This window comes from Condylura cristata, unplaced genomic scaffold, assembly GCF_000260355.1.
Source record: "Condylura cristata isolate star-nosed mole 26May11 unplaced genomic scaffold, ConCri1.0 scaffold00011, whole genome shotgun sequence".
Classification (NCBI taxonomy): domain Eukaryota; kingdom Metazoa; phylum Chordata; class Mammalia; order Eulipotyphla; family Talpidae; genus Condylura; species Condylura cristata.
The window spans coordinates 55455817-55473240 of NW_004567112.1; the positions used below are offsets into that span (position 1 = coordinate 55455817).

The following is a 17424-nucleotide window of genomic DNA, read 5'->3' on the forward strand; positions in this document are numbered from 1 at the left end:
TAAAACCATCCGGTATTTTTCTTTCTCTTTCTGGCTTATCTCACTAAGCATGATCTTTCCAGCTTCTAATGGTACCTTTTAACTTTCTATTTTTGGATCTATCTCTTTCCTCCTCCACCCAAAGTCTTACGTCCGTGGTATGATGCCTCAGTATGTCCTCTGTTGATGCTCACCCCTCTTTGGAGCATGTATGATCAACCTGTAGGACATACTTTGGCCTACTGAGCTTTGGAAGGATGTCGTGAGAAGGTGATGTACTAGACATGTTCAAGACACCTTCTCAGGTCAGTAAGTTATCTGGTTTGGGCCTCCCTGGTGGTACAGCAGTCTCAGCACTGTTAAGCTTTATCCTTCGCCGCTGCTGCATTAGCTCATACCATGCCAGGGAGGTGATGCTCAGGGCCAGCATGTCTCCTGTCACCTCACTGCTTCTCTCCTGTATTTCAATCAGTCAGCCTGTTCTACCCCCAACTCTGTCTCTGAATCTTCTCATCCCCCTGCACCTCTGGCCTGTACCCCAGTTGTAGTACACATTAATAAATAAAATCTTTTTAAAAAGAAAGAAATTAGCTGGATTGTGCTCTGCAACTCAATCTCTAATTCTCGACTGTCAGTCTTGTCAAAACCCCACTTCAGGGGTAACCTTGAGGCTCTAACCTGGGCACATGTGGACTTAATTGCTTCGTTTTCCTGCTGTTATTTAGGTTTTTGTTTGTTTTAAAGATTGATTTATTCATATGGAACTGGGGTACAGGCCAGAGATGTGGAGGGTGAGAGGATTCAACAGAGACTGAGGGGAGCAGCGGGCGGGTCAGGAGAGGTCTGCTGCGCCATGCCATGTGGATCTCCTCTGGGGCAAGCAGGGATCAAACTCATGCAGAAGTAGCTTAAGCTTCTTAGTGCTGTGCTTTAACCCACTGAGCCACAAGGGAGGGCCCCTGTTATGTAGTTTTAGCATTGACCATCTCTCAAGCTCAAATGAAACCATGAAGGGGGTCTTTGGCAGATCATTAATTTTGTCCTTAAAGATTTGTAATCCGTTCCTGCCACTAATCATGCAATATTTCATTTGGAACCAAAGTGAAGAGTGGGGTGAGTGCTATGATAATTAGAAATGCCACCAGAAATGATTAACATGAATTACTAGATCTGTATTTCCAGGGTGAACTCTCTTACCTTATTGATTCCAAATTTCAAATTTAATCTAGTAGTTTATCTATGTGTGTATACAGGAACTAGAGTACAGGCTAGAGATTCAGGGGCAGTGAGAGTATTCACTAGAGGCTGAAAGGGGAGCAGAACAGGTAGACTGACTAAAACACACTTCAGGAGAGCAGAGCAGCAGGTGGGTCAGAAATCTGCCACCCCATATAGGTCAGCTCCCTGGCTGGGGTTTGAACTCTGGCTGCAGTGGCAGAGAATAAATAGCTTCATAGTGCTGTGCCTTGGGCCACCAAGGGAAGGCCTTGAGCTGTCTGTTATCTAGAAGCTCCTTAGTTTAATTCTCATGATGGAAACCTGTGTTTTTTGCCAAGACTATCGTGGCTTTTATTCTGTTGTAATACCAGGGTGCCACTATAATTGAACAACATGTATGTTTATGGGTATAAAATCTATTCCTCGTACAGTCTCTCCAGGAACTTCCAGAACCACATCTTACTGCTTATTGAATGCTGGCCAGCAGCCAACATTAAACAAGTCAGACTTAACTTTTTATATGCCCATCTATCTAACCCCTTTCCAGCCTTTTCCTGTTGTATTTCGTCTCCCATTATATAGTATCCCCACACCTAGTCTCTTTAGCAAAGAGATCCTGCTTGGTGCCTCCTTCTTGAGTTTAGTCATCACATAATTTAGAATGAATCTTTCTTTTCCATAGTCATCCTTACCACTTTTCTTTTTTAAGACTTGTATACTTATGCATACAAGAACTGGGGTACAGGCCAGAGGTGCAGAGATAAGAGAAGATTCACCAGAGGAGTGGGAAGAACAGGCAGATCTACTGAAATATACTGTTGAGGGAAGCAGATTATGAGGTCATTGCTTTGTGCCCAATTGAAGTAACTTTAATGGCCTTAAATCTCTCTAGTACAAACACTAACTCTTTAGTCACACATGCCAGTCCCTTGTTATGGCTCCTACCTTTCTCCCCAGGGCTTGCTCTTTACTGCTATGACCTATTTAGAACAAAAAAACTTTTTGCTAGCTTCTACGTCTTCAGGCCTTGAGTTAACTCCAGTTCTGAAATCTTGACAACTATCCTTTGTTCTTATCACTGAATTTTCTTTGTTCCTTAGTTCCTGTAGAAACTCTTCGAGAGAAAGGACAGATTCTGTTACCTGAAGAGGTTTCCGGCTGGCTTATGTTGGAAGAGATAACCACTACAGTACTTGGGAGTCAGGATTTCATGTGAGTCTTCATGGGGAAGTGTAAATGAATCCTGAATTAGGTCTTTGTGTAAAGTGATGAGAAGAATCTCTTTCCACAAAAAGGCAGTATGTTGACTGTTGAGAGTGAGGAATATTTATCTTTGAAAGCCACAAGCCAAATGTCTACCCGAGACTCCTCTGAAACAATCTGTAAGAACAAGCCACAAGCTCCTCAAGAAAACCAAAGACTTACAACTAAAGAGTGTGCTGACAAGAATGTGATTGAAGGGGGAGGTCTTCCTGCAGCCCATCAGTCAGAAAATCTTCAAATGCAATTTGCCTTTGTAACAGAACCGGTCTCACCCGTGCACAGTGATGAGGAAGTTTGCCAAAATGGCCAGTTGAAAGAATCCTTGGAACCCCCAGACAGTATGGACAATGACACTTTTGATGAGAAATCAGAGGTGGCTACTCAGAGAGCTCCTACCCAGGAGAAAGCATGCAGCCTTTCCAACGGTGGGGACACCCATACCACCAGCTCAGATGGTCAGCCCAGTGAGGACGATTGTCTGTGTAGTCAATGTGGTAAGGTCTTCAGTGACCGCTCAGCACTACAGCTTCATCAGCGAGACCACAAGGAGGAGAAGCCCTACAAATGCGAGCAGTGTGGGAAGGGCTTCACCAGGAGCTCCAGCCTGCTCGTCCATCGAACCGTCCATACAGATGAGAAGCCTTACAAGTGTGACAGGTGTGGGAAGGGCTTCACCAGGAGCTCCAGCCTGCTCATCCATCACGCAGTCCACACGGGTGAGAAGCCTTACAAGTGTGACAGGTGTGGAAAGGGCTTTAGCCAGAGCTCCAAGCTGCACATCCACCAGCGGGTGCACACAGGTGAGAAGCCCTATGAGTGTGGGGAGTGTGGAATGAGCTTCAGTCAGCGCTCCAACCTGCACATCCACCAGCGAGTCCACACTGGGGAGAGGCCCTACAAATGCAGCGAGTGTGGGAAGGGCTTCAGCCAGAGCTCAAACCTCCACATCCACCGATGCATCCACACAGGGGAGAAGCCCTACCAGTGCTATGAGTGTGGGAAGGGCTTCAGCCAGAGCTCAAACCTCCACATCCACCGATGCATCCACACAGGGGAGAAGCCCTACCAGTGCTATGAGTGTGGGAAGGGCTTCAGCCAGAGCTCAGACCTCCGCATCCACCAGAGAGTGCACACTGGAGAGAAGCCTTATCATTGTGGCAAGTGTGGGAAGAGCTTCAGCCAGAGCTCCAAACTCCTCATCCACCAGAGAGTGCACACTGGAGAGAAGCCCTACGAGTGCAGCAAGTGTGGGAAGGGCTTCAGCCAGAGCTCCAACCTCCACATCCACCAGCGTGTCCATAGGAAAGACCCGGTGGAGTGAGACCCTCAGTCTCAGTGTTCTTACTCCAAAGACTTCAGTTTTGTTTTGTTTTTTTCCCTGTTCAGTATTTTTAACATGGCTTTTACCTTTATATTCTGTGAATAATGAATTAGCAACAGTTATTCTGATAATTTTCCCTCACTGAAAATCATTTACAGTATTGAAGTCCCAAGGATTTTGTTGTGCTACACAGTTGGGTGAGTGGATTGTTCTGGTTCTCGGGTGGGTAGAATAACAGTGTCTGTACTCAGCAGATTAGCCAGTATTATAGGAGACACACATCCCACATCCCACCCAGCATTTTTAACTGGAAGGACTTAATATTGATCCAAGCAAAACATGTTTCCCTTTGTTCATGTTCTTTAAGAAATTGGAATTCTGTTCTCTTAAAATCATGTGCCTTGTGTTTTTTGTATTTCCTTCCACCCCTAAATAGACCTCTCTAAGTTATGGGTGTATGGTATGTTGCTTTGGATGTCGGCAATTTAATGGATGTGAAAGTCTGTTGTGTTTGTTGCTAAAATACTCAACACTCAGAAAGTCAGAGGAGTTTCTCTTGCCTTATACCCCATAAGCTGTTCTGTGGGATGTTGTGCCCCTTTCTTGCCTCCCCCAAGGCAAGTGGCTGTTTAGGAACATCTGTTCTTTTTCCTAAATTGCAGCTAGTCTTTGTGGTTCTTCAGGACCTCAACACCTCAACCTTGTGTGTATGTGCACTGTTAAAACATGACAGTGAAGTACAGTGGAGTTGGAAATATGTAGTTTTTTTAAGGATTTATTTACTTATGCACACAGAACTGGGGTACAAGCCAGAGGTGTAGGGGTGGTGAGAACCCCATTAACTCAGGGGACCATAGCTGGTGTCTAAGAAATGAAAGAAGGCAGCAGCTATTTGCTTTCCTTCAAGTCAGCCCTAGAAACCCTGAGTGCAGCCCTGAACAGTTAGAGGGGTGGTGGCTGAGCACCTGCCCTGTGCAAACAGCCATCCTTGCTTGGCACCCTGACACATCACAATTTGCAGGACAGTTGCAGCAATCTAATATCTTAAGTCTAAATATTAATGAATGCATGACCATTACTTGCAGTCCCAGATTTTAGATACTTCCCATTCCCCCCCTCCATAACCCTGATAACCAGGGTTAGAGGAGAGGAAAGAAATGCTATGGAATCTCATGTCTACAGCTCCTCAAGGTCTTTTATACTTTTATTGGTGAGAGTGGGTCATAACTTAGCACGAAGAACAAGGCTAACCCCTTACATAATGGATACAAGGTGAGATCTAGCATTGGGGTTGGATCTGTGAGCAGATTATACCAACAAGGAAGTTCAAGGTGTGGAAGACTTAACAGGAATTGTATGAGAAGTGATCAGCCAGTGCTATAGAAATAAGGTCAGTTTGGTCAATTGAGCCAAATGACAAAACTGAAAAATGTGCTTTTAAAGATTAATTCATGCATACAAGAACTGGAGAGGTACAGGATGGGTGAGAGAATTCACCAGAGAGAGTGGGGAGCAGCAGGCAAGAGAAGTGTGCACCATGTGGATCAGTCACCTCTGGTGCCAGGAATTCGCACTGAAGCGCCTACAGCTCACTTGAACCTGTGCCATGCTTTACCTGATGCACCATCAAGGAGGGCCCTAAAGCCCAAAAACATTCAGCATGTATTGAACACAGACCTCTGCCCAAATTCTTATATGCATAAATAAGTATATTAAAAACTGAACAGATTAAGGATCTAGGGGCTGTTACTTTATGGGTAAACCTGCTTTGTTCACATCCTAGATTGTGAGCAAGGCAAAGATGTCTGTCTAGTCACCACTTCTGGTAAACACAGTCCCAGATGTTTCAACCAGTACAAGGTGATAAAAAGAGATTTGGATTGGGAGTGAGGGGTTTAGGATGGATGGGCTTCATGCATCCAGTCTCTAGTTGCCAGGACAACCCTGGGTTTGCCTGAACGGGCTGAGGGTAAGAGGGAAGGAGGAGTGTGACAGGATGGATCTAGCCAGCTTCAAAGAAGACAGAATCCCAATTCCCTCCATCAGCACCAACCTGCCCAAACTACCTTTTTATTTTCTTAAGGATTATGCATGCAAGAGCTGGGGTGCAGGCCAGAGATGTGGAGAGAGGATTCTCTGGAGACAGTGGGGAGCAGCAGGAGACACTGGAAAGGTCTGCCACACTGCTCACCTCCCTAGTGGCTGCTATAGCTTCACAGTGCTGCTGCATCTTTTAACACCTGACCACCAGGGAGGCCCATGCTACCATTATTTCTTAGCTGACTTTACTGCTTTTTTTGATGGCAAACAAATTTATATTTAAATTAGCCGACTGGATAAATTTAGATGGCCCCAGGGTTGGTTGATTTTTCTTTTTAAAGTTTTATTTATGCAGAACTGGAATACAGGCCAGAGGTGCAGGGGCAGTGAGAGGATTCAGGGAGCAGCAGGCAGGTCAGGAGTGGTCTGTGCCATGTGGGTCATCTTTGGGGCCAGGAATTAAACTCGACTCAAGTGGTCACTACCAGCTTCACAGTACTGTGCTCCAACCTATTGCACCACCAGGGGGGGGCCAGCCCAGGGTCTTTTGTTTGAATACATTTATTACATCACCCTTCATTTTTGTACAGTGTATGCTCTCCCCATGAAATTCCCACCACCAATACACCTGTGCACCACCACCAGAATCCCTTGTGCTCTTCCCACTCCTATCCAGAAAGACGGCCCCAATTCTGTGGACAACAGCCAAAGCCTCAGTCAGGAGCCAGCCAAACACAAACCTCTCCATTCTGGTCAGGTTGTCCCTGTGCAAAGCAATGTCAGAAGGTGGGTGACGTGATATTTGAGGCAAGTGTTGTGGACACTCTTCAACATTGCTTTCTTGAAACTTTGAAACTTTCACTTGCAGGGTCCTCCCTGATGGTACAGTGGGTTGAAGCACAGCACTGCAAGCAAGCCGCAGCTGCTTCAGTGCAAGTTCAATCCCCGCCCTGGAGATCATAGTGTGACAGATTTCTGCTTCGTGTGTCAATTTGCCTGTTCTCCTCACTGTCTGGTGATTCCTCTCACCACCTTTGGCCTGTACTCTAGTTCTGCATGCATGAATAAATAAATTTTGTTTAAAGTAATGGACTTCCTATGTGGATTGCAACTGAGTTAGTTAAAATATTACAGGTAAATTTTCAGTTCATGGGAACATTGCAGAATAAATAAAGAATCCTCAGGGAAAATGCACAAAATTATGTAAAAATAAACATTATTTGAAAAAAAAAGGAATGGACTTCCTAAAGAGATGTTTTTTGTTTTGTTTTTTGTTTTGATTTTTTATGCATACAGAACTGGAGTGTGAGTGGGGCGGGGTGTTGGTGAGAGGATCGAGCAGAGACAGTGAATCCACCAAAATACATTGCTGAGGGGAGACAGGAGAGGAGAGGTCTACTGCGCCACATGGGCCAGCCCCCTGGCCAGGGATTGAACTCATGCCACAGCGTCTGGTGATAGCTTGAGAGACTTAGGCTAACCCCTATGCCACCAGGGAGACCTCTCTTTTTTTATATTTGTTTATTTATACAAGAACTGAGGTACAGGCCAGAGTTGCAGGGGTGAGAGGATTCAACAGACACAAACTGGGGAGCAGAATAGGCAGACTGAGTGAAATACACTGCTGAGGAGAGCAGCAGGCAGTCCATGTTAGTTAAAATATTACAGGTAAATTTTCAGTTCATGGGAACATTGCAGAATAAATAAAGAATCCTCAGGAAAAGTATAATTGATGGAGAACAGAAGTTTTACATATAGTTAAATGATCAAAACCTTTTTTACATGTCTTGTCCACTGGATGTATTTACTTTTTGAAAGATTTATTTATTTATGCATACAAGAACCGGAGTAAAGGCCAGAGATGCGGGTGGGTGAGAGGATTCACCAGAGACAGAGTGGGGAGAACAGGTAGATTGAAATACACTGCTGAGGGGAGCAGCGGGTAGGTCAGGAGATTGAAATACACTGCTGAGGGGAGCAGCGGGTAGGTCAGGAGAGGTCTGCCACGCTGTGTAAATCACCTCCCTGGCCCGGGATTGAACTCATGCTGCAATGACTTCAGATAGTTTCATTGTGCTGTACTTTAACCCAATTCGCCACCAGGGAGGGCCCTGGATGTATTTATTTTTTATTGAAGGAGCATTGCTTTACAACAACATTATATATGTTTCAGACCTAGAGCAACAACTACACATACCACCTTCTGGTCACCACCAAAAATCCACTTTCCATCATTGTCCACTGACTTTTTTTTTTCTTAAGTTTTTTATTTATTCATGTACACAAAATCTGTAGACCAGAGTTTCAGGGTGGTGACGCAAAGAGTTATTAAAGTGCAGCATTATAAAGCTATCCATAGCACTGCAACTCGAGTTTAATCCCCAGACTTGGAGCTGACCACATGGCGCAGCAGACCTCTCCTGTCTCACCCACTGCTCCCCTCAGCAGTGTACTTCGTCAGTCTGCCTGTTTTGCTCCCCACTCTGTCTCTGGTGAATCCTCTCACCCCCCACACCTCTGGCCTGTACCCCAGTTCTGTATGCATAAATAAATAAATCTTTTTAAAAAGAAAATATTTGGGTTTAAGACATCCAGCCAGCGAAGATTTGTAATAGCAGCCTCAGAAGGCTAACACAGCATCAAAACCATCCTCAGCGCTTGTCCACTGGCAACAAACATATCCATGGAGGACTTCAAAAGTCATACCAAAAGGGGAACAGTCTGTGGTTTTAGGGTCTGAAGGAGAGGTCTTGGCCTCCTCCTTGGAATGGAATCACTCCCAGCTCTGTATATGTATGTACTCTGGGAGTCGTTTTTGAGTTACCCAATAATTGCTTCTTTGCCAGCACCTGGTTGGCCAAGCCTTAGAGTCTTGCCCTCTGTGTGTGCAGACTGGCACTCAGATTACTCATGCGTTTTCTCAGCAAGTCCCCTCTCCAGCATCACATCCACGCCATTAGAGTTGCTTAGGCTCTGTGGACTCCAAGATCTCTATTTAGTCACGGTGTGCTGGGAGTTATCCCTGCCTGTGTCATGCATGGGCTGACAGTTTCCCCCAGCAGTAAACTGGAGCAACTGTAGGGCTGGTGATGTTTGCTTCTTTTCTCCTAATGTCCAACAACTTAGAACAGTTGTGTTTTTCAGTTTCCTAGTTAATTCGTATTATCTTGCTCAGTTTCTGGTTTACAGTGGGACAGTGAGTCCTGAAGAAGTTCATGGATGGAAACGAAAGTCCTTGAAATAATTTTGCAGTATCTCTTGCACAATTTATTCTATTTAACTGATCCTGTATTTGTACTAGGTGAAAAATCTACAAAATGATGGTTTGGAATATTAGGTAGTTTTGTAACAACAGCCAGATTTATTTATATGTCCTAAGGGAGTAGCAAGGGAAGTTTATCAGTTTGCATTCCATATTCTATTTAAAGATTTATTTATGCATACAGAACTGGGGTGCAGGTCAGAGGTGCAGGGGTGGTGGGAGGATTCACCAGAGACAGAGTGGGGAGCAGAACAGGGAGATTGACAAAGAACACTGCTGAAGGGATGAGGGGAGCAGTGGGCAAGACAGGGGAGGTCAGCTGCACCTCCGGGGCCTGGGATCGAACTTACTGAAGCAGCTGTGTCTGGCTTTCAGTGCTGTGCTTTAACCCGCTGTGCCTTAACCCATTGTGCCACCAGGGAAGGCCCCCATATTTTATTTAAACTGTACATTTTTGTTCTAAAAAAAAAAATGCAGGGAAACTTTAAACTCATCATAATAATTAATGGCCTACAATTATTATATATAATCCAATAACCCAGGATATGAGTTCCAGTAAGTAAACCAACACAAGCAATATAACTCACAAAGCCTAACTTCCCATTATCTCTAAATATAAACTTTAGATTTCTCAAATTGTGTTTTAAATTCCAGCGAATATGTATATAAATGAATATTTTTATGGGAAATTTTGGAATCTCATCAGAAACACAAAAGATGTTACCCAAACTGTTCAGCAATTGTTATTTACTCAACATCAATATTGAGTTTGAATTGCTGGAGAATTAGTTCCTATAAACAGTCTACATAGAAATACAGGAAAGAATATTTTCAGACAGACTGAGAAAACACTAATTCAATACAACCTGATATGGAATCTGCTGAGATGTGTCACAACTGATAATAATGAAAGTGAATATAGAACAGAAAAAGGCTTAGTGATTAGATCTACTAAACCTATGAACATATAAGCAATCTAAAGCATGTGGTTATTCATGGTTATGATTCATCAACAGGTAACTTATTATATAAAAATCTTGACCCTATCATGTGTGTGAACCAGCAGTGGCAAAAGTGAATTTTATTCACTCCCATGGACCATTATCTCCATGAAAGTCAGTCAAAAATAGAAGCTGAATGAATATCCTCACTTGCCTTTGTACACAGTGTTACACTGAGCAGTGATAAAATTCTTTTTTTTTTTTTAAGATTTATTGGTGCATACAGAAATGGGGTACAGACCAGAGGTGCAGAGGCAGTGAGAGGATTCAAGAGAGAGTGGGGAGCTGAACAGGCATATCTACAAAGTGCAGGGCTGAGGGGAGCAGCGGGTGAGCCAGAAGAGGTCTGCTGTGCCACGTGGATAACCTCCCTGGCAGGGGATCGAACTTGCAGTGCAGCAGCCACAGATGGCTTAGCTTCCCATTGCAACGGTCCAACCTGCTGCGCCACCAGGGAGGGCCAGCAGTGAAAAAATTCGGTTTTGTTTTTTTTTTAGCTTAAGACTGAAAGTGAACTAGTTCTCTTAATTTTCAGGGAATATAATTTTATATTTATTTTTCTGTGACTTGTAAAGGCATTTACTACATTTACTACACAAGCAAATCTGAAATTACATGGAAACTTTAATGAGAATGAAAATAACCTATATGAAGAAATAAGCGGGGTTATGGACAGTGTTTGCTGAAAAATGTAAAATATAACCAAGTCATATCTAAATAGGATACCAATGTAGAAAGTGCTTTCATTAAAATTTTTGTGGTGGCCCTCCCTGGTGGCGCAGTGGGTTAAAGCACAGCACTGAGAAGCTAAAGCCACTTCCGCATGAGTTTGATCCCCGCCTGCCCCGGAGGAGACCACATGGCGCGGCAGACCTCTCCTGACCCGCCCGCTGCTCCCCTCAGCAGTGTACTTCGTAGATCTGCCTGTTCTGCTCCCCTCTCTGTCTCTGGTGAATCCTCTCACCGCCCCCCAGCCTCTGGCCTGTACCCCAGTCTGTATGCACAAATAAGTAAAAAAAAAAATTGTGGGAAATACTGGGATTGCATGATTTGTTTTCCTAAAGATACAATACTGGAAATACTGGTAAAGTTGAACAATTCATAGAAATGAAAAAGAGTATGAGTGCTTTAGTACAATTTTTAAAAGTCCTAATTTGATCATAATTTCATACTTTTTTGACAAGAATGAATCTGAAATAAAAAATTCAAGAAACAGATCCTAGACTAAGTAATCAGTAACAAAGGATTCTCTCATAGAATTAATTCTATTTTGCCCCTCAGGCACCACACGTTTTATCTTGCAAATGAGGCAGAACTAGATAACTAGTAAAGCCTTCCCACATTCCCAAGACATGACTCTTAAAAAGAGAATAATAATCTAGATACTAAATGCAAATACAAGTTTAGATACAAACACATCTACATCAAACACAAGCTCAATGGAAAATGTTGAAGGAAGAACAAAAGAAACGTAGGTGGTTTGAGGAGTTAGATAAAAATTCCTCTGCCCTGGCGATTCCTTCCCTTAGGTAAGCACCCACAGAGAAGTGGCATCACCCATGCGGCCTGCCCACAGCCAACACTCTTAACAAAGCATGTCTCTGCTGGAATCTGTCCTGAGCTTCCAGCTTCGCAAAGCTTCACAAAGTAATGGATTCAGACGACATCTGAAGGACGCTCAGTTAGGACCTAACAAAATCATTTAGTTGCAATTTTCATACAGGGTCCCTAATCTCACTCTGGAAGTCCAATATAGCTCTGAGCAGGTTTGCTGGGCACACAGGCTGGGAAGGTTAGGAACAGCCCTTAACCTCCATTACGCACTTTGAACGCAGAGCTCCTGGGAGCAGCCAGCCAGAAAGGAAGCTGTGTCACATGGAAGGCGAAAGACTCAACACTGGATTCCAAGCAGCGTGTCAATCAGCAGCAACTAAAGATCTGAACGACAAATAGATCTGCTTTTTAATACCCTGGCCAACTGGCTAAGTGAATTTGGACAAGTCATTCATCTCTCCAAGCTTGTTTCATTGGCACGTGTGGTCCTAAAAATTCAAAGTCAAATAAAAACATTAACCACCAGGCAGCCGGCGGTGATGCCAAGTCTGGACGACAGAGGGCGCTCTCCCGCGGGCGGGCCGCTCCAACCCACGGCTAAAGCCGCCCCGGACTCGCCCACGGTCGCTACCCACCACCCGCGGCTCCACGCACCCTCGCTGCCCTCACGGCCGACTGGAGCGCGCGGCTAGGCGACGAGGCCATACGAGGCTGCGACCACCGCCTAGGCGCAGCCGCGCGGCAAGGAGCCCCAAAGAGCGACCTGCGCAACCAGCGCCATTTCCCATCGGCCCCTGCGAGCGGGGGCTGTTGCCGCCCTGGGAAGCGCGGGCGTGGTGTGACGCGGTAGCTGCGGGCCCGCTGGGGGTCCCGGGGCTGCCGGGGAGGCGGCGGGGGTCCGCGGCAACGCTGGAAGCAGAGACTCCAGCCCTCCCTTAGGAGTGAAAGGCACCCGCACAAAAGGGCTTCTCCCAAGACGGGAAAAGAATGTTTTTTTCTAATACAGTGTTTACATTCTTTGTCAGTGATTGTTGTTGACAAAATTAATTTCACACAAATGCTGGTCTTGATTTTCCTGGCTCTTCTCCACCAGGTGATGAAGAAGTCTAGAGAAAAATCACCTACCATAAGTTTACAGGTGCCAAGATATTTCTTATGAAAAGAAAACAGAGCTGTATGTCTTGATATAGCCCAGTCTTTTGTTGTAAAAGTACTCCCAAGCATATATATTCTCACTGCCTTGCGTTTGAAAAAAATAACTTGCAGTAGTAGAAAATGACATAAGAATCGGGCAACAAATCACAAAATTTGGCACTTCAAAATGTGACACTAAAAACTGGGTAGAGGGGGCCGTCCCTGGTGTTGCGGGGTTAAAGTGCAGCACTATGAAGCACTGTTTGATCCAGGCCAGTGGGGGTGACCCACATGGTGTTCCAGACCTCTACTGACCTGCCCGCTGCAGATTGATGTTTCAATCAATCTGCCGTTCTGCTTCCCACTCTGTCTCTGGTGAATGCTCTCACCCACTTCACCTTTGGCCTATACCCCCAGTTCTTATAAGTAAATAAATCTTTAAAAAAAAAAAAAAACTGGATAGAGGATTTGAAATAAACACAAACAATAAATTTAAAACATTTTAGATGACTGCTTGATCCACAGATGATGCACCTCACGATAACAGGATTATCCCAACAGCTCAACCAAGTATAATAGTAAGTGGAATCACAAGAAAAATTAACAATGAAGGTAAGGGGAGTTACAGCTAGATTTGGAACAATTAGATAAGAATCAAGTCATTATCTCCTGACACAATCTCATCCGCTTTTACGTTTCATACAATGCCACTTAAATTTCAGAAAGTTCTCATTTCCATGAATTTCAAGGAAGGCCACTGTATAGGCAATATTACATGCTTGCTGGTATTCACCACAAAAACTGATATCCAAACAAATTATACATTGTAGGCTATTGTTATAACAGGATCAAATATGTACCTTTTTTTCATTTATAATATTATCCTCTAAAATTCATAGTTTATAGTTTAATGGGTATCTCTTGTGGTATAGAAGTCTCAGTGCTATCAAGCTAACCACAGTCACTGTGGCAGGAACTTCATCCCAGCCAGGGAGCTGACCCACATGGAACAGCAGACCTCTCTCTTCTCACCCACTGCTCCCCTCAGCACTGCACTCAGTACATCTGCCTGTTCTGCTCTCAACTAATGTCTTTGGTGAATCTTCTTACCCCAAAACAACTTACTTACAGCCCAGTTTTGTATGCATATATAATTTTTTTAAATAAATCTTTAAAATTTATAGGGCCCTCCCTGGTGGCACAACAGGTTAAAGCACAGTACTATGAAGGGATCCATAGTCAATGCAGCATAAATTCAACCTCTGAGCAAGGTGCTGACCCACATGGCCCAGCAGACCTCTCCTGACCCGCCCACTGCTCCCCTCAGCAGTGTACTTCAGTCACTCCTCCTGTTCTGCTCCCCACTCTGTCTCTGGTGAATCCTCTCACCACCATCCCACCTCCCACACCTCTGGCTTGTACGCCAGCTCTTGTTTCCATAAATAAAAATGATCTTAACAAAAAAAGTTTAGAAGTTACACATATTTTCTTTTTGTTGTTGTGTTTAAACATTCTTTTTATTTATTTAGACACACAAGAACTGGGGTGTATGAGGTGAGGGTTCAGAGGATTCACCAGAGACAAAGTAGGGAACAGAACAGGCAGACTGACTGAAATACACTGCGGAGGAGAGCAGCCAGGGTGACAGGGGAGGTCTGCTGTGCCATATGTGGGTTAGCTAGCCAGGGACTGAACTCAGACCTTAGCAGTGACAGTGCTGAGACTTAACCCCTAGGCCACCAGGAAGGGCCCCCAATCTAATTTTAGCTACAACTTCAAGTTACATGAAAAATATAGCCCTGTTGCTGGGCTTGCATGATTCCAATCAGTGTAAAACCCATCATCCTTCACACTGAGTGTTACTAACTGCACTCCTTGACTTACTTTATTTTTTTTAATTTATTTTTTTTTAATTTATTTATTTATTCATACAAGAACGAGGGTACAGGCCAGAGGTGTAGGGAGTGAAAGGAGTCACCAGAGACAGGGTGGGGAACAGAACAAGCAGATGTACTGCGATACACTGCTGAGGTGAGCAGCCAATGGGACAGGAGAGGCTGTGCCATGTGGGTCTCCTCCCTGACCAGTATCAAACTGAGGTGGCTGCAGCTAGCTTTGTGGTGCTGCGTTTTAACCGGTTGTGACATCAGGGAGGCCCAGTATATAATTTTTAAAAGGCAAATGAATTTGATGCAGAATAAACATTATCTAAAACAACTGGATTTCTGGAAGCAAAAGACATCACTAAGCTCTTATCTGCCAAAAAGAAATACAGATCTTTAAAAATGAAGTAGATTATCCTGAGTAACATCAATGTTCTATTAACACTACAGAAAGCTTCATTAAAAATTTCAAAGATTAGCCCTCCCTGGTGATGCAGTGGTTAAAGCACAGTACTAAGAAGCTAAAGCCACTTACACATGAGTTCGATTCCCGCCTGCCCTGGAGGAGATCCACATGGCGTGGCAGACCTCTCCTGACCCGCCCGCTGCTCCCCTCAGCAATGTACTTCATAGATCTGCCTGTTCTGCTCCCCACTCTGTCTCTCTGGTGAAGCCTCTCGCTGCCCCTGAGCCTCTGGCCTGTACCCCAGTTCTGTATGCACAAATAAATAAATCTTTAAAAAAAAAATTCAAAGATTACAACTGAGATGTAAAAAGGCACAAGATAATATAAACTATTATATTATCAACAACAAAAATTTTCAGTGACGGCCTCCCTGGTGGCACAACGGGTTAAAGCACAGCACTATGAAGCTATCCGAAAATACAGCAGCATAATTTTTATCCCCAGACAGCAAGGTGACCCACATGGCACAGCGGACCTCTCCTGACCCTCCTGCTGCTCCCTCAGCAGTGTTTTTCAGTCTATCCTCCAGTTCTGCTCCCCACTCTGTCTTTATTGAACCTTGTCACTCCTCACACTTCTGGCCTCTACCCCAGTGCTTGTATGCATGAATAAATAAATCTTAAAAAAATTTTTTTTCAACAAAGCGTTTGAACTAACTCTCTGGGATCCTATTTTTCCTGATTTAGCATCCTCACAGAATAGCTCTTTTTTGTTTTTGTTTTTGTTTTTTTAATTCCTCTGACACCCATGGCTCTTCTACTTGCACCAACTTGAAAATCACTTCCAGTGTGGTAACATGATACCCTGTAAATGGTAAATGACATCAAACTTGAGCCAGGTAGCCTAAGATTCAGGACTTAAAAGAAAGACAAAGTTATGCCTACACAAACATAGGTCTATTTAAACATTTCCCTAAAGAAGAGAACACAAATGGTCTTTATAGCAACCAAAAGGGACCAGTTAGTTTTGATTCCTGAACTTTAAATCTATAAACTATTAATTTCTACAAAGAAATCACATGTCAGCAGCTAAAAAAAGAAACATGTTTTTTTGAGCTAGAAAGTATAATCCCTAGCTGAGAAGAAGTGGCTGTGTTTTCCAGAATCATATCTGGTCCTCTGGGCAGGGTCCAGATGCTGCCACCCTTGCTGGGTAAAGCCCATAGACATATAAATCCTTGAGTAACACCAACGCCTGGAACAGCACATTAGTGCTCAATCAATAGTGACCAGAGGGCCTCCCTGGTGGCCTACGGGTAAAGTCTCGGCACTACCCCCACTATGCCCTGAGTTTAGCCCCCGCCAGGAAACTGATCCACATAGGGTGCAGCAGACCTCTCCTGTGTCCCCCTCTGCTCCCCTCAGCAGCAGATCTGCCTGTTCTGTTCCCTACTCTTTCTCTGGTCAATCCTCTCACTACCCCCCATGCTCTGCCATCTCTGGCCTATAGCCCAGTTCTTCTATGCATAAATAAAATATATGTTTTTTAAAATAAGTCATGAATCAGCATTATTAAAATAAAAAGAGAAAACTGACAGAACACTTTCTTGATTCATACAGAAAGTATGAGCGGTATACCAGAAACTGTCCTATTATCTGGAACATAAAGATGAATATAAGGAGTTTACAATCGGGCAGGAAACCTTTTTAAACATAAATTATCATAATAAATTTTACAGAAGCAAATATGTAAGTCTCTGAAAGGTAGATGGTAAGTTGCAGAGGGAGAAAAAACATCATGTTCTATTTGTATTAGCAGGTGGAATTTACTGAGGAGTAAAAAAGTAAGTCAACATATAAATCATGTTTTCTTTGTACAAATGTGTTAGGGCCTTCTCAGGTTTAAGCACAGCACTGTGAAGCTATCACAGCCCTGCAGCACAAGTTCAATTCCCAGCCAGGGAGCTGACCCACATGGCATGGTAGACCTCTCCTGACCTACCCACTGCTCCAGTGTTTTTCAGTAAATCTGCCTGTTCTGCTCCCCACTCTGTCTCTGGTGAATCCTCTCACCCCCGTACCTCTGGCCTGTACCCCAGTTCTTGTATGCATAAATATTTTTTAAAAAGAAAATAAAAATGGATTAACTAAAAAACATAAAAAGATGACAAAGTAATAGCACTTAACTGATAGAAGAAAAAAGTTTGCAAAGGAGTAAGATAAAGTCTCAGAGACATAATTAAGAACAGGATTAAAAGTAACTGGGTATACAGTGAGAATGGCACATCTTCAAACAACTAGCAACAACAAATGTTGGCGAGGATGTGGAGAAAAAGGAACTCTCCTGCATTGCTGGTGGGAATG

The 17424-nt window shown here is 43.9% G+C and overlaps 1 protein-coding gene across 2 annotated transcripts in view; it reads left to right on the top strand.

The window, feature by feature from the left end:
* The window catches only part of ZNF239 (zinc finger protein 239), an 8191-nt gene extending 3995 nt beyond the window's left edge, over positions 1-4196 (top strand). For both annotated transcript variants that reach the window (XM_012723489.1, XM_012723490.1), the window contains exon 4: positions 2298-4196. In XM_012723489.1, the coding sequence (XP_012578943.1) occupies positions 2498-3781 (1284 nt within the window). In that variant the 5' untranslated portion in view covers positions 2298-2497 and the 3' untranslated portion in view covers positions 3782-4196. The remainder of the gene's footprint in view (positions 1-2297) is intronic.
* Positions 4197-17424: the final 13228 nt, after the last annotated feature.